The sequence below is a fragment of the Salvelinus sp. IW2-2015 genome, linkage group LG6.1, assembly GCF_002910315.2.
Source record: "Salvelinus sp. IW2-2015 linkage group LG6.1, ASM291031v2, whole genome shotgun sequence".
NCBI lineage: Eukaryota > Metazoa > Chordata > Actinopteri > Salmoniformes > Salmonidae > Salvelinus > Salvelinus sp. IW2-2015.
Genome location: NC_036845.1, coordinates 746482 through 770458, shown reverse-complemented (window position 1 = coordinate 770458; position 23977 = coordinate 746482). Strand labels below are relative to the sequence as shown.

Here is a 23977-nt window from a genome sequence, read left to right as displayed (position 1 = left end):
TTAGCCCCATTTATACCTGGTTTTAACAACATGCATACTCTGTCCTGATCTTGTCCACATTCTGATTGTGCCCACATTTTTAGACAGGTGTGGACGATTAAAATACGCATATGCGATCTGATTGTGATCAGATCTTTCTGACCACCCCCGGAGGTAGTCAAGCATGCATTGTGTCTGGATGTCTTGTGTGTAGACAGATCTGGACAGAGAAACAATTGAAATCATAATTACCCCACCTTCTAAAATCATTGACAGGTGACACCATTAAATTATGACATCAATATGTGTGTCTTAAAATAAATAAATAAATATTATTTTAAAAGAATAACACTCAGTTAATTTGCGTACAGGGAGGGACCAGGAAATCTGGAAATGTGGGCACAATCAGAATGTAAACAATCAGGACAAAGGACCTATGATAGCACCAGGTATAAACGTGTCTCTCTCTCTCTTCCTTTCTCTCTCTCACCCCCCCCCCCCTCTCTCTCTCTCTTCCTTTCTCTCTCTCTCCCTCTCCCCTCTCCCCTCTCTCTCTCCCTCTCCAACACTCCCAACTTTCTCCCCTCTATTAAGTTCCAAGCTTCTTTCAATCTGAAGTGAACAACATATTCCAAACAGGTCAGACTTACTTTTCTCCTTGTTGTTATATGTGCTGTGCTTTAGATCGTGCTTATAGCTGCATGTTGTGCTGGTTGCRGTAGTGGTGGTTAAGTAGGAGAGAGTGTKGCTGATTTTCACAGATGTCTTTTTTCCTAACATGTGTGAGCAGTTAGAGCCTGCCGTTTTAGTTCTACTGCTCAACAAGTAATGGACAGATTCTTTTGAAATGAAACATTTCTGCAGTCGATCTTAGTTTTGACAGATGTGTACACACGATTAGGTTTGATCTGATTTGTGGAACAGTTTGCTGTGTTATTTTGACTATTTTGACCGTGATTAGGAAATCATGGACAATGCACAGCAAAAAGTGACATCTAAGCAACTTAAATATGTTATCTAGAGTGATAATTCACTTCAAATCAGTGTTTCTTGTCTTACTAAGCTAAAATATCTAACGTCATTGGCATATATTTGGCTTCTTTTAACCTAAAAAAGGCTAAATACAAGTAATTTATCTTATTTGAATATATTTTTTAAAGATAAAGTAAGCAAAATGATCTGGCAATGACGTTACATAATTTCATTAAGAACATAAAAAAAAAAAAGTTAATTATCACTCAATATAACATTTCTAGGCGTGCTTAGATKTCACTTTTTGCAGTGCGTGATGTAATGGGATATCCATCCATGCGCGGTGTGTGTAATTCTCCAGCTCCTAATTCAACTGTCAGCAGCTGCTCTTCTTATTTTCCATTACATTCAGTGCTATGCCTTTTGCTATAGATATAAGCGATAGGTTACTTAATGTGCAAGAGAAGTTTCGGTCTAGCCATTGGCTATACATATCTCTGATAGTGTACGCCATTAAATAATCTTTATTTTGGTTCTGTGGGACATTCCATAGCATGATGCTCTTTGACAGACAGAAAGTGATCCCTTCCACTGTGGTTGCCAGCTCTGTCAGAAGGACGTCCCAGTGCAACATTTTAAAAAGGCCAGACAGTTCTCAGCCATTTGACTTTGGCTTGGAGCTATAGACTGATAACAGAGTACACACCTAATGGATTACTACACAGCAGTGAGGCTGTGGGAGGAGCTATAGACTGATAACAGAGTACACACCTAATGGATTACTACACAGGAGTGGAGGCGTGTGGAGGAGCTATAGACTGATAACAGAGTACACACCTAATGGATACTACACAGCAGTGGAGGCTGGTGGAGGAGCTATAGACTGATAACAGAGTACACACCAATGGATTACTACACAGCAGTGGAGGCTGGTGGGAGAGAGCTATGGAGGACGGGTTCATTGTAATGGCTGGAATGGAATTCATGAAACGGCATCAAATATATAGAAATCACGCTTGACTCCGTTCCATTTATTCCATTCCAGCCATCCTATAGCTCCTCCCACCAGCCTCCACTGCCACACAGCCTATCCCCACTCCTCCCACATTTCTATCACATTTAGAGGGTCACTCAATGGACGCTTCCATCCAAAGCAAATCACAAACTCCACGTTTAAACTGAACTGCTGTCTCCTATCCTATCCCGTTGCCCCAACTCAACCCTTGTCCCTAACCCCTCAGGCACTTGTGTAGATAGTGGATTGTATGTATAAGCAAAATATACCAACTTACCCCCTATAGGCTAGGAGGACTTTTCATCATTTTTACTTATGTGCCTAAAGAGTAGGGGAATGGGTTGATTTAGGATTGCAGTTGATAGTAGAGAACCTACTTAGGATCAAGTGTTTCTCTTTCTTTTCACCTGCTGTCTGACTGGCTGTGCCCCAACCTGGGACCTGTCCCTGGGACTCACTCCACCGCCCTGTCCCCTGATGTGGGACCTATCCCTGGGACACTCAATCTGTCCACCACCACTGTCAACGCCTGGCATTAATTGCCACCCAGGGCCATTATCACCTCTCTCACACACACACACACACACACACCTTGACGTCCTGTCACTCACTCTGTTTAATCTTAACCACTAAGCTCCTCTCCCTCATCTCCTCCTAGATGTGTTTGGAACAGAAACTACACAGAGAGCCAGGACACACACACGCACAACACATTCATGGTATCTGCGGGTGTACAGTTGAAGTCGGAAGTTTGCATACACCTTAGCTAAATACATTTAAACTAGTTTTTCACAATTCCTGACATTTATTCCTTTTTTCATCAGACCAGAGACATTTCTCCAAAAAGTACGATCTTTGTCCCCATGTGCAGTTGCAAACCATAGTCTGGCTTTTTTATGGTGGTTTTGGAGCAGTGGCTTCTTCTTGCTGAGCGGCCTTTCCAGGTTATGTCGATATAGACTCGGTTTACTGTGGATATAGATACTTTTGTACCTGTTTCCTCCAGCATCTTCACAATGTCCTTTGCGTTGTTCTGGGATTGATTTGCACTTTACGCACCAAAGTACGTTCATCTTAGAGAGACAGAACGCATCTCCTTCCTGAGCGGTATGACGGCTGCGTGGTCCCATGGTGGTTAGACTTGCGTACTATTGTTTGTACAGATGAACGTGGTACCTTCGGCGTTTGGACATTTCTCCCAAGGATGAACCAGACTTGTGGAGGTCTACAATTCTTTTTCTGAGGTCTTGAATGATTTCTTTTGAATTTTCCCATGATGTCAAGCAAAAGAGCACTGAGCTTGAAGGTAGGCCTTGAAATACATCCACAGGTACACCTCCAATTGACTCAAATGATGTCAATTAACCTATCAGAAGCTTCTGAAGCCATGACATCATTTTCTGGAATTTTCCAAGCTGTTTAACCTTTCATTGCTACCCATCCGGATCGGGAGCATCCTCATCAAAAAAGCTGACTAGCATAGCCTAGCCTAACGCGACAGGGATATCATATAATATAATTTCATGAAATCACAAGTCCAATACAGCAAATGAAAGATAAACATCTTGTGAATCCAGCCATCATTTCCGATTTTACATTTACATTTTACAATTTTAAGTCATTTAGCAGACGCGTCCTTTACCAGAGCGACTTACAAATTGGTGCATTCACCTTATGAATCCAGTGGAACAACCACTTTCAAATAGTGCATCTAACTCTTTAAGGGGGGGGGGGGGGGGGGTTAGAAGGATTACCTTATCCTATCCTAGGTATTCCTAAGAGGTGGGGTTTCAGAGTGTCTCCGGAAGGTGGTGATTGACTCGCTGACCTGGCGTCGTGAGGAGTTTGTTCCACCAGTGGGGTGCCAGAGCAGCGAACAGTTTTGACTGGGCTGAGCGGGAACTGTACTTCCTCAGAGTAGGGAGGCGAGCAGACCAAGGTGGATGAACGCAGTGTCTTGTTTGGGTGTAGGGCCTGATCAGAGCCTGAAGGTACGGAGTGCCGTTCCCCTCACAGCTCCGTAGGCAAGCACCATGGTCTTTGTAGCTGATGCGAGCTTCAACTGGAAGCCAGTGGAGAGAGCGGAGGAGCGGGGTGACGTTAGAGAAACTTGGAAGGTTGACACCAGACTGGCTGCGGCGTTCTGGATGAGTTGTTAGGGTTTAATGGCACAGGCAGGGAGCCCACCAACAGCGAGTTGCAGTATCCAGACGGGAGATGACAAGTGCCTGGATTAGGACCTGCGCCGCTTCCTGTGTGAGCAGGGTCGTACTCTGCGAATGTTGTAGAGCATGAACCTACAGGAACGGGTCACCGCCTTGATGTTAGTTGGAGAACGACAGGGTGTTGTCCAGGATCACGCCAAGGTTCTTGCACTCTGGGAGGAGGACACAATGGAGTTGTCAACCGTGGATGGCGAGATCATGGAACGGGCAGTCCTCCCCGGGAGGAAGAGCAGCTCCGTCTTGCCGAGGTTCAGCTTGAGGTGGTGATCCGTCATCCACACTGATATGTCTGCCAGACATGCAAGAAATGCGATTCGCCACCTGGTTATCAGAAGGGGGAAAGGAGAAGATTAATTGTGTGTCGTCTGCATAGCAATGATAGGAGAGAACATGTGAGGATATGACAGAGCCAAGGTGTAATATGCTAGACGAAATAGGAGAGGGCCTAGAACAGAGCCCTGGGGACACCAGATGGTGAGAGCACGTGGTGCGGAGACAGATTCTCGCCACGCCACCTGGTAGGAGCGACCTGTCAGGTAGGACGCAATCCAACGTGGGCCGCGCCCGGAGATGCCCAACTCGGAGAGGGTGGAGAGGAGGATGATGTGTCACAGTATCAAAGGCAGCCGAAGGTCTAGAAGGATGAGAACAGAGAGGAGAGAGCTTATAGCAGTGCGGAGCGCCTCCGTGACACAGAGAAGAGCAGTCTCAGTTGAATGACTATCTTGACCTGACTGATTGGATCAAGAAGGTCATTCTGAGAAAGAGATACAGGAGAGCTGGCCAAGACGGCACGTTCAAATTTTTGGAGAGAAAAAGAAAGAAGTGCTGAGCTGCTCATGTAGTTGTAATCAGAGGAACGAGAGGTGTAGGTTATTTTCCGAGAAGGGGTGCAACTTCGCGCTCTCTTGTGACGACGGACGGGACGTGTAGCACGACGATCATACGCGCACATGCACATATAGGGATTAGTCACGGTAGGGGGGTCCTTGCCAGGCTCACGGACGTAACAGGACTCCCTCCAGGATTGCTAAATATGGTTACGTGGTAAGAACGCTATGAGCAGAAGAGGAATACACTGGCGTCTATTACGGGCAAGGTTATGACTGTCGGGCGGTTTCCGTGCAGCACGATGCAAGAATCAAGGCGGTAAAACTGATGCGATTTCTCCTGAAAGAATAGGAGCACGCACAAAATGAGCGGGTAGGTCATTAGCACAGTGAACAGGACAAGTATGAGCCCAGTTGTGAGCAATAGCCTAGGCGTTGCGTTTGACTTAGCATAGCCGAGATCCACACCCTTCCAGGCTAGCGAACATTCTTTTACAAACAAGTGGATTGACGACAAGTAGGTCCAGGGGAGGAGGACGCGCCCAGGCGGGGGTGCGAGTACGCAGGCCCAACTTTCGGAGCCACAGGAGAGAGTCCGCACACAGAAAGCCTATCCCAGGTCTTAGAGCCGCAGATAGCTGTCGACATTTAAGAGTCGGATAGAAAAGTCGCCTAGCAGCCAGACACAAAGAGGAAGAATGTCAGAGAGCCACGCAGCTGACCGCGCACCCTGCCACGGGTCCGCAGAGGAGCGAGTTTTCCGTCCTCATTTCCCGCTCCGCCCTCGCGCGAGCCCTGTTTCTGTGAGCTCGCAATGAGTCCGTCGACCCGGGAGCGAGAGAGGAGAGAGCCGCAGCCCAAAGGCCTGGCAGGATAGGGACTGAATAGAGCCCGGTCAGAAAGGTGATGCATGAAAGGGAAATCCCGCAGAGGAGGGGTTGAGGAGGCCAGCACATATTTCATAGTTTTGATGCACCCGTTAGCGCGAGGAAGGACCCGAAGGTTTTATGATGAGCAAGTGTGAAAGCTACTGCTAGGACTAGGAATAACGAGATGGCCGATTCTTATCGCTTCGAGCGACGACCCTTGAACAGTCTGTCAGGCTATCGGCGAGTCTACCGCCCCTGAGTACCGACCCCCCTGGAGGGCGTGCGGGAGAGGTTGCTGAGGTAGCCGCCGCGAGCGAAGGAAAAAGGAATACATAGCGGTAGTGGCGTCCGGAAGAGAACTTGGAGGGATCACTGCGGGATAACCCATCCACATTTCCCATTTCTTTCCTGTTTTGTGTTTCAAGTCAAAGTGAAACGGTTGGAGACTCAAAAACCACCGCATCACCCGAGCGTCTTTTCTCTTTAGCCTATGCATCCAGGTGAGGGGCATGGTCACTGTATGAGGGTGAAGTGGCGCAGCAGGTAGTATTTCAGGCTTTCTAGAGCCCACTTTACTGCCACACCTCTTTCTCAACGACTGCGTAGTTGGTTTCCCGTGTTCAGCTTCCTGCTTAAAAAAATGGGGTGTTCCACCCCCTTCTACTCTTGGGATAGCACTGCTCCCAAGCCGACCTCTGAGGCATCCGTCTGAACCACAACTCTTTCTCAAAGTCTGGTACCACCAGCACTTGATACAGCAGAGAGCCTCCTGTAATGTACTAAATGCTTTGGTGCCCTTTCATCCCATTTGACCATGTTTGGCCCTCTGGCTCTAGTCATGTCGGTGAGTGGGGCGCCACTGTGGCATACTTGGGATGAACTTCCGGTAGTAACCGGTCGCCCTAGGAAGGCTCGAACCTGCTTCTTATTTAGTGGTTTCAGCCATTCTCTAATTGCCTCCACCTTCTTACGTTGGGGTTTGATTAACCCTCTTCCACGGTGTATCCAGATACTCTGTTTCCCCTAACCCACATAACACTTGGCAGGTTCCGTGAGCCCTGCCTTTCTAAGGCGTCTAACACCGCCTGTACCCGGGGTAAGTGGGATCTCCAATCAGGGCTGTAGATCCCCACGTCATCTAAATAAGCTGTGCGATATGCCTGGTGCGGTTTTAGGACCTTGTTCAGAGCCGGTGAAAGGTGGCTGGGCCCCGTGTTAAGCCGAATGCATGACGTGTATTGAAAAAAACCTCAGGGGTTCAAAGGCTGTCTTTCTTTGCCCTGGGAGTCAGAGAATTTGCAGTACCCTTTTGTCAGGTCCAGGGTCGTAATGTACACGAGCTTTACCAATTCTCCAGTAGTTCGTCTACTCGGGCATGGGTAGGCATCAACATTGGAGATAATTTACCTCCGAAAGTCGGTTACAGAACCGCAGACCCATCGGTCTTGGAGACCATCACAGTTGGCTAGGACCACTCACTAGTGGACTCCTCGATCACTCCAGCTGTCAACATTTTCTCTGTCTCTGCTCTAATCGCGCCTGTCGAGCCTCGGGTACCCGATATGCCTCATGCTCACTTTTCTCCCTGGTATAGGGAAACGTATATATTCATGGCCGTAACCTCAGTTCGGACCGGTGACCTCTGAAAACACATCATCTCTGTTTTTCGGCTATCAGGGTCTTTACTTCCTGTACTTGTGCTGGGGACGAGTAGGTGAAATATTTACTTTGGCTGTGCTCCTGAGTGTGTGTAGGGTATGTGACCATTAGTGTTTCTCTCTCCTCTCGATTGCTAATTTTCGTTGATTACATTCTTATCATTTCTCTGATTTGAAAGGGGCAATATAGAGTAGGTAGTGGATAGAGATTGTAGTGCCGTGTCGGCGACTGGATGCTCACCTGGGCCTAGACGGTGGGATGCCGAGTATAATAGTCACCACAGATATCTTGCTCGTAGAAGTGATGCCATCCTCAGTGATCCAGTAGCGTACAATACTGGTGAATCAACGCTGCATCACCAGCTGCACTTGATTAAAACTCATCCATATACACATGGGAACACCTGTGAGGTGGATAAATGATCGGAAGTGTCTAAGCTTGCAACAAGCGCTGAGTAACTCGTGCCCAGTTTTCAATGGCACTTCCTCACCCGGCAGTTGCGGCCACTTATCCACCGCTTGGGTCCGCGCCCGACACCGCCACCACGGAGCCGACCGGGCGAGGGCCCGCGGGAGCCGGCGGGTGGCGGCGAGCGTGAGCGCGCAGCGCGGCAGAAGGACAGGAAAAGCAATAAAAACAAAAAAAAAAAAGAAAAAAAAAAACAAAAAAAAAAAAAAAAAAAAAAAAAAAAGAAACAAGAGAGAGGAGAGGGGGAGGAGGAGGGAGAGCGAAGAGGGATAAACAGGGGGTGAAAACGGATCCGAGAGAGGACAGAAGAGTAGAACAGTGCAGGGGGGCTTGAGAGAGAGGCGACGGGGCGTGAGAGCGCCGGGACAGCGGGCCGAGACCGAGAGAGGCCCGAAGAATGTACCATTGGGAGAGCATGAGGAATTCCCAAAGTGCCAGCCACCCCCCTGACCATGGCCAAGGCTTCTTCGATAGTCGGCGACGAACACTCGGCCAGACGTACGAGGTGCTCTGAGGATGTTGTCGACAGTAGCGAAGGCTCTCAGTAGCAAGATGTTCAGTACTGTTGTAATCCATGTTGCGGCGTCATGCACAGAAGTTGTACTAGAGGATCGTGGGCTAGCCTGTAGGGCTAGAGAAGTAGGGCTGAGATTACAAACTCTTCTCTTTATTGTTGGACACGCAGATCTGAGGCACGTTCCAGAGGCTGACGTAATTAGAGCTCCTTGTCCCCAATTACTCCACGTGTCGAGTGCTAAGATTCCCCGGAGGCCTGCCCAAGACCAGCTCAAAGGAGAAACCCCAGCGAGGTAGCCTGCAGCGTAACCGGAGTCCAATCACATAGGCCACGAGTCTAACGGAAGTACGGCAGCGGCACCAACATGACAGGTCGTTAGTTACAGCGTGTTTGATATTGGCTCCTGTTGTCAAGAGGAAGAGTGAAGAGATATATTGCAGACAACTAGCTGAAACATGGGCATACAGCTAGCGAGAAGCTACCCTGACATCCAAAGTGGACGAACTGGTGGAAGACAGTGAACCTACAACAAGTCGTCCGATGAGTGTATCAGAGGGTAAGTTAAGGCTGTTAGCTTGCAAACATAAAGTCTTATCGACTTAAAATCTAGAGTAAGTACGAGTGCCGACTGAGCTGGTCGAGTAGCTAGCAGCTTATGGCAAGTGGCATGACTCGATATGTTCGATCTCCTTAGTTATGATAAGTGTCAGCTGTGTCTCTCAGTAACCTCCGGCGGCATAGAGACTGAGGCAGGTCAGACGTCTACCCCCTAGGTAGCAATCGCGATTACGAGATAGATAATAACTCGCTAGACTACATTCAGGAATATATATCATGGAGCGATACGACTAGAATGACATGCACTAAGACCCACGTAGTCGTTTGCTAGCTTTACCTATCATTACTGCACTTACATTCATTAGTCGAATAACACGTTGATAATGACATAATCATATTTCTAACGTAATGCTTGCGTATTTTTTCCGTCAAACACAAGGTTGTTGCTCAGCTGTCCTAGAGCTTATGCTATGTGATTCGACATCGGTTAGTAATGGACTTTTGAGTGTATGAACGGGTCTGGCTCTGCCCGGCTGACGAAAATAGCTGTTGCGTAGCGCTTCAACCTCGATAATTTACTTCTAAAACTACACAATTTATCTTAGATACAAAGACAGCAAAGACAAGAACTAGAGGTAAGCATAGCTGACACTACAACCTAATCACAGTTTCTACCGTTTTCTCGGCTTAGCCTAATTTGTAGATGAGTTCGAACAGATGTCGTCTGATTACCAGGTAGAGTTGGCTAGCTGAGACAGTAAGCTATGGCTGAAGCTCAAGGAAATAACAAGTGAGTTAGCACCTAACAGTTAGACGAACGAGAACAATAGGACTGCTAGCTATACCTTCGAATTAATTACTCTACTTGCTAGCACAATCTACTCTTTTGATACACAAAGTTACCCGTCTAGTAACTAGCACTAAGAATACATGAAGATGATGACCACACAGTCACAAAATCATATAAAACTTGTACTGTAAATGACAAACTGTTATGATGTAAATTTTACAAGTGTTAATTTACTACCTCGTGTTGTGGAAGACCGATGTTTATGAGCGCACCAATGACGCCGAGCTATCTTCGCTTCCTAAGCACGGAACGAGCGTGCCGATCGCTCTAGTTACGTTGATTATGTACTAGCTGTAGTAACAATCAGTAATGTAAGTTTCTATTTATCTAACTCCATCACACTGAGCCAGGTGACATAGAAACTAGCCATAGATGTATTCTTCTGCATTATGTCACAAATGCCTTGGTCCTAACCACGCAATAGGTAGCTTTATCACGAGATAAACGCACCTAGTAATGAGAGAGGAATATATATCTTATGGTCATTTAACAAGTAAACAACGTCAATCAGATAACAGTCATATCGATCTAGATGTTGAGTTAGACTACACACAATTCTATGAATTAATTGTATCGAAAAATGATGCATATTGAAAAGGTATAAAATAATAGTTTTAACTATGCTAGCTACCATTACAAAGCATAATATCGACCAGACAGACTTATAACATATGTGAGCGATAGTAGAATCAGTATCCCTGATCATATAATCAGCATGTATTTACATCATCCACGTGATATCTTGTGTCAATGCGTCTAATAAATAAATGTAGTGGCACAACATATATGTGTGGCGATGACAAAATACCAGAAACGCTGTAATTGAGTGTTATCCAATTTATATATCAAGAGATTTATCACGTAAATATAAGACCTCACAATTACTTATGTGAGATGATTATTAGGTGCAACGTTACCACAATGAGTCCAATTTAACATAACTAAATGCGTATCTTGCTTGGTTATCAGTCAAATACCATTTGGTAGTGTGCTATAAATGATCATGCATTATGAGTGTTTGACCAGGTATCATGATCAAAGAAGGCCCGATATAGTAAATAAACTTAAGAGGGCCGAGCTGACCTTGGAAACCCAGCCAAACATTCAAATCAGATGACAGTCACTATCAACATCAGATTTTACAAACATTCTGTTTGTTCCGAAAATGTGCATATTTAAGCTGCAAAACCGTGGTAATCATTGTTGAAATATGTAGCATCGATTCACCAAATTGTCCGGAGCTATTTTGGGACACTCACCTAATCTGACCAAAAGAACCATCATAAACTTTACAAAAAAAATACATGTGGACGCAATGAAAGATTACACTAGTTCTTAATGCAACGCCGTGTTAGAGATTTAAAAAAATAACCTTACCATAACAAACAGCCTTACGGTACAGCGAGACAGCCGCCCGCAAAAAAGGGCGGATAATAGGACCTAAACATTTTCCACAGAAATACGAATAACATCATAAATTGTTCTTACTTTTGCTGAGCTCATCAGAAATCTTTACAAGGAGTCCTAGGTCCCAGAACTAAAATCGCTTTGTTTGGTTTTAGAATGTGCTTCTCTCCTGTCCGAATTCGCTCCACAAGGCTAGCCAAGTGTTGATGAACGTTCCAATTCTTTTCGAACCGCAGAGAACGGAAAACTCCAAAAGTCCCATTAAACGTTGAATAAACTGATGAAACTCGGTTGAAAAAACCTACTTTATGATGTTTTTCTAATATGTATCAAATAAAAACAAAGCCGGAGATATTAGCCGTGTATACCGAACGCTTATCATAAGACAATAGGGAGGTGCTTCCCGCGCCTAGGTAGAGAAAGGAAATTCTGGACACGTCATTCCAAGAGCTCTTGTTCGACTTCAGATCAAGCTAGACACCCCATTCCACCTTCCACTGCCTGTTGACATCTAGTGGAAGGCGTATGCAGTGCATGCATATCCATAAATATAAGGCAATTCAATAGGATTGCATGTTGCCGTATCTGATGATTGCCATTAGAGAGGTTCCTCAAGCCTCGCTGGGGTTTTCTCCCTTTGAGCTGGTATATGGGAGGCACTCCCGGGGAATCTTAGACATCGCCCGGGAAACCTGGGAGCACCAATTAATCCCGTATACTAGTGTCATAGAGCACGTCACGGCAATGCAAGACAGGATAGCCACAGTCATGCCCATCGTCCGAGAGGACTTGAGACAAGCACAAGAGCACCAGCGGCACACTTATAACCGGCAGGCTACCCTGAGGGAATTTCAACCGGGAGATAAGGTGTTAGTGCTGATCCCCACGGTAGAGTGCAAACTACTAGCCACATGGAAAGGACCATATGAAGTACTGGAGAGAATAGGAGAAGTTAATTATCGGATCCGACAGCCAGGTCGACGGCCACAGGAACAGATCTATCACATAAACCTGTTAAAAGCATGGAGAGAGAGAGAGAAACACTAATGGTCACATACCCTACACACACTCAGGAGACAGCCAAAGTAAATATTTCACCTACTCTGTCCCCAGCACAAGTACAGGAAGTAAAGACCCTGATCCAGAAAAACAGAGATGTGTTTTCAGAGGTACCCGGCCGAACTGAGGTTACGGCTCATGATATCGTTTCCCTACCAGGGAGAAAAGTGAGCATGAGGCCATATCGGGTACCCGAGGCTCGACAGGCCGCGATTAGAGCAGAGACAGAGAAAATGTTGACAGCTGGAGTGATCGAGGAGTCACATAGTGAGTGGTCTAGCCCAACTGTGATGGTCTCCAAGACCGATGGGTCTTTGCGGTTCTGTAACGACTTTCGGAAGGTAAATTAAATCTCCAAGTTTGATGCCTACCCCATGCCCCGAGTAGACGAACTACTGGAGAAATTGGTAAAGCTCGGTACATTACGACCCTGGACCTGACAAAAGGGTACTGGCAAATTCCTCTGACTCCCAGGGCCAAAGAAAAGACAGCCTTTGCAACCCCTGACGGTTTGTTTCAATACACCGTCATGCCATTCGGCTTACACGGGGCCCCAGCCACCTTTCACCGGCTCATGAACAAGGTCCTAAAACCGCACCAGGCATATGCCACAGCTTATTTAGATGACGTGGGGATCTACAGCCCTGATTGGGAATCCCACTTACCCCGGGTACAGGCGGTGTTAGACGCCCTTAGAAAGGCAGGGCTCACGGCGAACCCTGCCAAGTGTTATGTGGGGTTAGGGGAAACAGAGTATCTGGGATACACCGTGGGAAGAGGGTTAATCAAACCCCAACGTAAGAAGGTGGAGGCAATTAGAGAATGGCTGAAACCACTAAATAAGAAGCAGGTTCGAGCCTTCCTAGGGCTGACCGGTTACTACCGGAAGTTCATCCCAAGTTATGCCACAGTGGCCGCCCCACTCACCGACATGACTAGAGCCAGAGGGCCAAACATGGTCAAATGGGATGAAAGGGCCACCAAAGCATTTAGDACATTACAGGAGGCTCTCTGCTGTAATCCAGTGCTGGTGGTACCAGACTTTGAGAAAGAGTTTGTGGTTCAGACGGATGCCTCAGAGGTCGGCTTGGGAGCAGTGCTATCCCAAGAGGTAGAAGGGGTGGAACACCCCATCCTGTTTTTAAGCAGGAAGCTGGAACCACGGGAAACCAACTACGCAGTCGTTGAGAAAGAGGTGCTGGCAGTAAAGTGGGCTCTAGAAAGCCTGAAATACTACCTGCTGGGGCGCCACTTCACCCTCATCAGTGACCATGCCCCACTCACCTGGATGCATAGGGCTAAAGAGAAGAACGCTCGGGTGATGCGGTGGTTTTTGAGTCTCCAACCGTTTCACTTTGACTTGAAACACAAAGCAGGRAAGGAAATGGGAAATGTGGATGGGTTATCCCGCATGCATGCATATTTTGCTGCGGTAGCCCGACCTAGGGGGTCGGATCTAGGGGGGGAGATGTGTGGCAAAGAAGGGGGTCGAGTGATAAATGGCAGATATGTGAGAGCAGAACTAATAAACGGGCTCTGCCCGATCATTAAAATGGCCACCCAGATCAGAACTACAGATCACAACATGGCCGACTGCCAAAACTACAAGTCCCAGAAGCAAGGGGAACCCTCAGAAGGTGGAGCCGACACACAGATAAAGGGTCAAGAAAAACCAGGAAGCGGAAGAGAGGGCTGGAAGGATCTATGAACCGTAGAGAAAGAGACAATAGATATTGGCTGGATTTACCGTGTATGAGCTGGACTGTTTTGGACTTACCTGTTGGCGTTTGGACCTGGACCTACCGAGAACCCGATTCGTGTACCGAACCCTGCTATCCTTGACCTTGCCTATGACCTGGGTGGACCAGGACGGAGAAACAAACACACAGGTACTGTCCTGTTCAAAATAACGCTCATTTTGGGGTCATTTGGTGACAGTTTCCCACTTAATTTGTGACAAATGCTCATAACCTTGAAGAGGTTTGCCAGAGTACTAATAGCAACCTGCGAGGAGGATCTGTAGGGGCTGACCCAGGGATACCTGGCTGGGATATTGGTAGGCGAAAACAATAGCCTATCCTTATGGCTGACTGGTCCAGAGCCAGCACAGTTCCTAATAGAGGATTTGACACTCACCTTGACTCTGACAGCAGTCCACTCTAATAGCTTGTATCTGGCTCATACTCTCTCTGGCGTATAGGACAGCAACAAAAAATGTCCAATCCAGGCAGTTCTTTAATAAGAAGAAATTATTTGGTGGGTGCTTGTATTTGTATTATTTCACACATGTATGAATTGGAAATGTGTGTTTTTACATATCCCAACTCCCCCTGAGACACCTTCAGAGAGTGGGATCACAGCCAGCCATTGTTAAGGCACATTAACAGGGGAGTTGGGATATTGCCTTGCTCAAAGCTACATTAACATATTTTTTTTCACCTTGTCACTGCAGGGATCCAAACTAGCGACCTTTACAGTTACTGTCCCAACGCTCTAACCACTAGGCTACCTGCTGTATGTGGCTTGTACTCTGCTGCATAGGGCAGCAACAAAGGATCTCTACTCCTGGCAGACTGGAAGTTTTATCCACAGAGAGATCAGTGTTGGCCCAGTCAAGTGTTTTTTCCCACCTGAACTTGATCCCCCTTTTTAGGGAGTCATCTTCTCTCTTGTTATGGATGGGGACAAAGAGGGTGTTGTCGTTGTTAACTGTTTTTTTTCTTCTGTCCTTGTTTTTATTCAGGAGGTGTTCCAGTAAAATTAGACGCCATCCTTCCTCGTCACCCTGTCCTCTCCTCCTCCATCATTCTCTCCATCACTCCCTTTCTCCCATCTTTTCTACTCCCATACTGAACCATTCATCTCTCTCTCTCCCCTTTCCTCCTCCCGTTCTCTACGTTCTCCATTCTTCATCCCCACATCCACCTCTGAACTGCTGTTATCTGTGTCTCTACCTTCCTCCTGTCTTCAACCTTCCTTTCTTCTTTTTGGGGTTCACCTCCCTTCAATTATTTCCCTGCTTCTCTCTCTTCACCCTCTTTCCCGTCCTCTTCCCTCTTTCCCTCCCTTCCTCTCTCCATCCGGCCTCTCGGCCTCTGGTAGAGGTCACCATGTGGGCCAACTACATTGTCCAGCCGGAGGAGGATGGCCGTATGGGGGTGGTAGGAGCAGGGCCCCATGGGGGCMTGGCCGGCMTGGCAGGGGKGAAGGGAGKKGGGCGTGSTACRAGGCGGACCCCTAGGATGAGTGACAGCCAGGAGGGGAAGATCAAGCTGGCGTTCTTTGTGGCCATTGTGGGYGTGACCCTGACAGTGCTGGGGGTGGGGACAGAGTTCTGGGTGGAGCTGGCCACACCCAAGACCTGGAGTAACAACCAGACGTGTCAGACAGCCCACTACGGCCTGTGGAAGGGGTGTACCCGCACCCTGTGGGTGGACGACATCGACCCCGAGAGAGAGAGCTGCGGCCCCGCCGACCTGCCCGGAGGTGAGGAGTCTGTCTGTCTGTTGCATTAGGGCAGGCCATGAGTTGATTTGAGGGACCGGCTAGGTAATATCCTTAGGGTCTCATTTTGATGACAACACTGTAAAAATGGGTTCTGACTAGAGGGAGTAAAGCTATGACCGGAAGGGATTTTTTCGGAGCAGGTTAGGAGAATTTGCGCAGCAGTTTAGGATAGTTAATGTGGCAGGTTAGGAGACTTAGGTTAAGGTTAGGAAAAGGGTTAAGGTTAGCTAAAATGTTCTCCTAACCTGCTACGAAAAGCCTCTTCCGGTCGTAGCTGGACTCCCTCAAATCACAACCGCAGAAATGGAGTTAAAGATGTAGTCAACTGGGGCACCGATTTCATGACCGACCCCTGATTGCACTGCAGTGCTGTGTGTGTTAGTTAGGGCTTCCTCCCCTTCCTCAGCAATGATCTGTAAACATAGGATAGATGGAAGCAGTGTGTTGGATGTCTCCCAGGAATTTGCATCAATGCAGCRTCAATATGTGGGTGTGTGTATGCATGTGTATATTGTATGTATGCGTGTGCATGCACTTGTGTGTTTGTGTGTGTGTGCGTGTGCTTATGCAAACGTGTGTGAATAGGAGGCGTGTATGCCAGCTTTGCTGGGTGTTTATCTGGGTCATCCTACAGATAATGTGCAAATTGAGTCCTTAAAGGAATACTGCTTTGAAATGGAGCCAGTYTGAATTTGACAAATCTGAATGTGGCTACTGGTCTGTCTGTTAGTTATCTAGCTATAGGCATCAGATTTTTATTATCGTTGGTGAGTCAGAAAAGGATGTTTCCAGTATCCTTGTAAACATCCAACCCTTTCAGTGTGTTTATATAAGACAGATGCTTCCCTTTTACTGCATGATGGAGCTTCGTCTTTTGGAATACTTCAATGGATTATTATTTAATTTAAATTTCTTTCAGTTTTAGAATGTTAATTTATTGAATGATCAGTCAGAAATATATTTTGATTGCAGGATACCTCATTATATTAAACATTTTATTCTTTAAATTTCAGGAAAAAAAGCTAATTAATTATGATTTTCAGCAACTTCCTCCATCCTGTACTGTTACGTTCCCCCATGTAAGTCTCTTATCTGTGGAATGACCCGTTTCTGTCTGTAGGGATCGTCCAGTGGTGGATGAATGCAGGTATTAAAGCACTTGTCCACAGAGGGGGCCAGACAGGGCCTACGGTAGGATGAGGTAGTCATCTTCTGTATTCCTGCTTTACCTGCCAGAATAGTCTGATATTCAGCCAGGCTAGCAGTGGTTGGCTTTGATACACTAGCAATGATGTATGTATTGTTTTTGAATAGGATGTATACATATTTTACATTGTATAAATATAAAATGTTGTATTTCATTTTGCAGTCTTGATTTAGCTTGTTTTATTAGGATGGATGAATCCTATGAATGTTCATTTCTATTACAATGTGGATTCACGCTATATCCATCTGGTGCATTGTTTATCAGCCTCCGGTATTTTAGAGGCTGATTCACCTTGGATGTCTAGTCGATAAACATCTATGTCTGACTCACCTTGTGTGTCTTGTCTATCAGATAAACATCTGTGTTTACGATGCGGTCTGTGTGTTGGAGTAGAGTCGTATCTATTCTGACACTTCCTCGTCTCCTTGCGTCAAAACACTTGTTGGCCCACAGCGCCTGACAGACAGGCTCTGCTGTGTGTGTGTGTGTGTGTGGACTTCTCATGTTTGGAGAAAAACACTGTTTCTCCATCTGTGCTTCTCTATTTCACATTCATGTTTACATGCCCCTGGCACCTGTCCCTGGGAAACAACATCACAGTCATTCTCCTGTCACTGTATGTCAGTGCCCAGACCAACTAATACATCATACATCACTCACTGCTACTGTACATTACCATAACCTCTGACTAACTGACTAAGCCACTCAGAGGTGGACTAGTGGACAGGAGGGCAGAAGGACAGGTGGGACCGGTGGACAGGAAGGCAGGTAGACAGGTGCGAGAGGCTTGAGGAGGTAGATCTGACTAATAATCTGTGGTCATAATATACAGGTTTCCTGTAACGCACCAGTTGTTGGCAGACAGAATAGCATTAAGGTTGATAGGAGAGTCTGCTGTATGTGTTTGTACTTGTGTGTGTTTGGTTTTACTATACTTGTGGTGACCATGAGTCAAACAAGGGAAACATTCTATTTTAGGCTAAGGTTTAGGGTTAGGGTTTGGGTTAAGGTTTGGGGTTAGGGAAAATAGGATTTTGAATGGGAATCAGTTGTTTGGTCTCCACATGGATAGTAAAACTAACCGTGTGTGTGTGTTTGTGGGTCCCTCTGCCGTCTCTGACCACACAGAGTATGCAGGGGTGACTACTAGAACAGGGGGATCGAGGAAGAGCAGGGCAGAGGACAAGAGAATATTATAAAGACAGGGAGAGGAAGAGCAGCAGAGGACGAGAGAATATATATATATAAGACAGGAGAGGAAGAGGCAAGCAGAGGAGAGAGAATAGTATATAATATAAAGACAGGGAGAGAGAAGAGCAGCGCAGAGGACGAGAGAATATATATATATATAAAGACAGAGAGAGAGCAGCAGAGGAAAGAGAATATATATATATATAAAGACAGAGAAGACAGCAGGGTAAGAGAATTTATAAATAAGACAGGGAGAGGAAGAGCAGCAGAGGACGAGAGAATATATATATATAAAGACAGAGAGAGCAGCAGAGGATAAGAGAATATATATATATATAAAAGCAGGAGAGAGAGGACGAGCAGCAGACAGGACGAGAGAATATATATAAAGACAGGGGAGAGGAAGAGCAGCAGAGGACGAGAGAATATATTATATAAAGACAGAGAGAGAGCAGCAGAGGATAAGAGAATATATATATATAAAAGACAGGGAGAGAGAAGGACAGCAGCAGAGACGAGAGAATATATATATATATCAAGACAGAGAGGAAGAGTGTCTATCTAATGCAGTATTAACCAAGCCCCTGTGATCCTCTCTTTTCCTTCTTTCATCTCGTTCACCTCCCTCTCCATCTGTCTCCCTCTTTCTCTTTGTTCTCACACCTCCCTCCATCTGCCCACTCTATCACTCCCTATCTCTCCTTCCCCCTCTTTCTCATGCTCTCTGCGCTCTCTCGCTCTCTCCTTCTCTCTCTTCCTCTACAAATGTCTTGCTTTCTCTCCTTCCCCTCCCCTGCCCCTCTTTATATCTGTCCTTCTCCCTCTTCCATCCCCCCTCTCTCTCACCTCTCTCGTGGCACCATATGTGCTGTGGATGTGCGCTGGATGTGGGACTGTGCTAGAGCAGTGAGCAGTGTTTTTTCATGGTGCTCCCGCTCACAACAATAAAAATGTGTCCCTTCATGCCTAGGAGGACAGAGGGGATGGATGCACAGGGACCAGCAATATACTGTGTGTGTGATGTTCCCTCTCTGTTTCTCTTCTCAGAATCCAACTGCACTTACTTCAAATTCTTCACCAATGGAGACAACGCAGTCATATTTAAGAAGACGACCCACAAGAGTAAGTCAGCATCTTAAGTCTCGCCTCCGCCTCCTCCTCCTTCTCTCCCTCTTCCTCTCTCCCTCTCTTTCTCCCCTCTCTCTCTTTCTCACAGTACTGTATTTATCCCCTGTGGCGTCACTCTCAGATGCACAATACTCACTGAGGTGTAACTCTGCCCCCCCTCCCTCATTCTCCCCTCTTCCTCTCCAACACCTCTTCACTCTTTCTCGAACCACTTCTCCCTCTATTCACTTCCTCTCCATCCCTCTCTCCTCCTCCTCTCATTCGGTCTCTTTCACCTCCCCTTCTCCCCTGCCTCTCTCTCCCAGACCTGAACATAGCGGCTGCTATCCTAGCAATGATAGCTCTGTCTATGATGGTGATGGGAGCTATCTGTATCACCATGTCCCTCAGTAAAGGAGTGCCCTTCTTCCTCAAGCCCGCCTCCTTCTGCTTCATCCTATCAGGTAAGGGGAAATAGATTACAAAGAGAGCATCCACTATTCTGGGTGTAGACTTAGACATCCCTGTAGGGAAATAAACAATCAAAAATGTACAGTAAACATTACACTCGCAAAAGTTCCAACAGAATAAAGACATTTCAAATGTCATATTATGTCTATATACAGTCGTGGCCAAAAGTCTTGAGAATGACACAAATATAAATTTTCACAAAGTCTGCTGCCTCAGTGTCTTTAGATATTTTTGTCAGATGTTACTATGGAATACTGAAGTATCATTACAAGCATTTCACAAGTGTCAAAGGCTTTTATTGACAATTACATGAGGTTGATGCAAAGAGTCAATATTTGCAGTTTTGACCCTTTTTCAAGACCTCTGCAATCCGCCCTGGCATGCTGTCAATTAACTTCTGGGCCACATCCTGACTGATGGCAGCCCATTCTTGCATAATCAATGCTTGGAGTTTGTCAGAATTTGTGGGTTTTTGTTTGTCCACCCGCCTCTTGAGGATTGACCACAAGTTCTCAATGGGATTAAGGTCTGGGGAGTTTCCTGGCCATGGACCCAAAATATCGATGTTTTGTTCCCCGAGCCACTTAGTTATCACTTTTGCCTTATGGCAAGGTGCTCCATCATGCTGGAAAAGGCATTGTTCGTCACCAAACTGTTCCTGGATGGTTGGGAGAAGTTGCTCTTGGAGGATGTGTTGGTACCATTCTTTATTCATGACTGTGTTCTTAGGCAAAATTGTGAGTGAGCCCACTCCCTTGGCTGAGAAGCAACCCCACACATGAATGGTCTCATAATGCTTTACTGTTGGCATGACACAGGACTGATGGAGGCACTCACCTTGTCTTCTCCGGACAAGCTTTTTTCCGGATGCCCCAAACAATCGGAAAAGGGATTCATCAGAGAAAATGATTTTACCCCAGTCCTCAGCAGTCCAATCCCTGTACTTTTTGCAGAATATCAGTCTGTCCCTGATGTTTTTCCAGGAGAGAAGTGGCTTCTTTGCTGCCCTTCTTGACACCAGGCCATCCTCCAAAAGTCTTCGCCTCACTGTGCATGCAGATGCACTCACACCTGCCTGCTGCCATTCCTGAGCAAGTTCTGTACTGATGGTGCCCCAATCCCGCAGCTGAATCAACTTTAGGAGACGGTCCTGGCGCTTGCTGGACTTTCTTGGGCGCCCTGAAGCCTTCTTCACAACAATTGAACCGCTCTCCTTGAAGTTCTTGATGATCCGATAAATGGTTGATTTAGGTGCAATCTTACTGGCAGCAATATCCTTGCCTGTGAAGCCCTTTTTGTGCAAAGCAATGATGACGGCAAGTGTTTCCTTGCAGGTAACCATGTTTGACAGAGGAAGAACAATGATTCCAAGCACCACCCTCCTTTTGAAACTTCCAGTCTGTTATTCGAACTCAATCAGCATGACAGAGTGATCTCCAGCCTTGTCCTCGTCAACACTCACACTTGTGTTAACCAGAGAATCACTGAGATGATGTCAGCTGGTCCTTTTTGTGGCAGGGCTGAAATGCAGTGGAAATGTTTTTGGGGGATTCAGTTCATTTGCATGGCAAAGAGGGACTTTGCAATTAATTGCAATTCATCTGATCACTCTTCATAACATTCTGGAGTATATGCAAATTGCCATCATACAAACTGAGGCAGCAGACCTTGTGAAAATTAATATTTGTGTCATTCTCAACTTTTGGCCACGACTGTACAGTATTGTAATTATGTGCAAAATGGAAAATGAATACACATAAATATAGGTTGTATTTACAATAGTGTTTGTTCTTCACTGGTTGCCCTTTTCTTGTGGCAACAGTTCACAAATCTTGCTGCTGTGATGGCTCACTGTGGTATTTCATGCAATAGATATGGGAGTTTATCAAAATTGCATTTGTTTTTCAATTTTTTTGTGGGTCTGTGTAATCTGAGGGAAACATGTGTCTCTAAAATTGTCATACATTTGGCAGGTCAGGAAGTGCAGCTCAGTTTCCACCTCATTTTGTGGGCAGTGTGCACATAGTCTGTCTTCTCTTCAGAGCCAGGTCTGCCTACGGCGCCCTCTCTCAATAGCAAGGCTATGCTCACTGAGTCTGTACATAGTCAAAGATTTCCTTAATTTTGGGTCAGTAACAGTGGTCAGGTATTCTGCCACTGTGTACTCTCTGTTTAGTGCCAAATAGCATTCCAGTTTGCACAGTTTTTTTTGTAAATTCTTTCCAATGTGTCAAGTAATTATATTTTTGTTTTCTCATGATTTGGTTGGGGACAGAAGCACCAGATCATCAGCAAACAGTAGACATTTGACTTCAGATTCTAGTAGGGTGAGGCTGCAGACTGTTCTCGTCAATTTGTTGATGTATATGTTGAAGAGGGTCGGGCTTAAGCTGCATCCCTGTCTCACCCCCCAGCCCTGTGGAAAGAAAAGTGTGTTTTTTGCCAATTTTAACTGCACATTTTGTTGTTTGTGTACATGGATTTTGTAATGTTGTTTGTTTTTCCCTCAACACCACTTTCCATCAATTTGTATATCTCTCTCTCTCTCTCCCCTCACACCTTCCCTCCCTCCCTCCCACAGGTCTACTGGTCCTGCTGTCTATACTGGTGTTTCACCAGTCAGTGCTGGCCCTGTTGTCATCTGACCACTCCATACCGCTCCACCACGAGCTCTCCTGGTCCGTGGCCTGTGTGGGCTTCGCTGGGGCCATCCTCATCATGGGGGGGATCCTTTTCCTGATCCTCTCCCTCCCCTACAGCCCATGGGAGAAATGTCTGCCTCAACGCAACAGCAGCACTACCTAGCACATGGGAGGCCCAAAAGCACATTACTGGGGATTTTTTAAAAGTTTTATATCAGGATCGCAATCAAACTCCAGTCCTCGAGAGATTTAGTTGCTGGCTTTAGTTGTCAGGTATAAATCAGACACTGATTAGAACAACTACAACCAGTAGACACTGATGCCACCTAGGAGTTGAGTTGGAGACCCCTGTTTATATTGTCAGTTGTTGATGACAAACTAGACTGAAAGACTGACTAACTTGTATGTCTACACAGTGTTTACTTAATGCAATAACAATGATGCTCACTAACTGTGCCTAGAACTCTACAAGCCTGCCCTAAAGCCTGCAACCTTACCAGAAAACACTACGTAGACCACAACTTCCCCATTTTTTGGCATCATGACCAACCTATAGCTTTTAGAAGTTTCTGATGACCTACCAAAGAACAAGGGGGTAATGCTGGGTTAAACAAATCCAAAGCATGGATTGCTGTCTTAACTTGTCCATTGACTGCTAACAGGTTAAGGAAACCAATATGTCATTTAGTTATTGAACTAGTTCATTAAACACAATGTCAACCACACTGTAGTTGTAGATAAAGACCCAGCAGTGGGGTGCAGCATCCTGTCTGTACTATGTACTAACCATTACTTATTGATAGTGTTACTTAGCCAATTTAAATCACACGGGGGGGGGGCTATGGGTAGGTCACTACCGTTGCTAAGGGAGGAGATACTTTATTGTTTCCAGGAAGTGGCACAGCCATCCCTGCAACATGAAACGCCTTGCAGGTTGTCACTATTAATCTATTATGAATGATTATGACGCCTTACACTTAATACCTAGAAATAATATATTATCTATTTATTATCTACACATTGTCCACATGAATGAATGCTGTTTTTACTTAAGAATGTGTGAATGATTTAATGTATGTATGGAAGATAAAGATTTATATTTGACAGTGTATTGTATAGACTCACTTTACAAGCACAGCTCTGTATATAAAATATATGTGYTTATATTTTATTTATACCTGCACACTGTAGCCTTTTGTTCAAGCTTGGAGGGTGTTTTTAGCTTATTCAAACCCTTTTTTCATCATGTGTTTTATTTGTCATAATAAAAACCACCTTGACTTTCTCTACCTACATGTTTGTTTGGGGAAATGCACATTGTGCCTAAATGGTCCTACAATCATATGTATGTCTCACTGGGTTTGCTTTTGAAATAAATAGATTTGACATAAGAAACGCTCTCCTACTTTGTCTTGTCTACGAGTCCTTTTCTCCCTTCTAACTT

General features: G+C 45.8%; 1 protein-coding gene across 2 annotated transcripts; it reads left to right on the top strand.

The window, feature by feature from the left end:
• The first annotated feature begins 520 nt into the window (after positions 1 to 520).
• cacng6b (calcium channel, voltage-dependent, gamma subunit 6b) lies at positions 521 to 22729 on the top strand. 2 transcript variants are annotated; one of them, XM_023988633.2, is made up of 5 exons: positions 521 to 618; positions 15152 to 15894; positions 19361 to 19435; positions 19747 to 19884; positions 22473 to 22729. In XM_023988633.2, exons 2-5 carry the CDS (start codon positions 15519 to 15521, stop codon positions 22694 to 22696), a joined length of 813 nt encoding a protein of 270 aa, XP_023844401.1. In that variant the 5' UTR covers positions 521 to 618; positions 15152 to 15518; the 3' UTR covers positions 22697 to 22729. The 2 variants fall into 2 exon arrangements, 1 of the variants encoding a protein (XP_023844401.1); XR_011479998.1 differs by lacking the exons at positions 521 to 618; positions 19361 to 19435; positions 19747 to 19884; positions 22473 to 22729 and adding an exon at positions 11595 to 14297 and having other exon boundaries at positions 15152 to 15522.
• The last annotated feature ends 1248 nt before the right edge of the window (positions 22730 to 23977 follow it).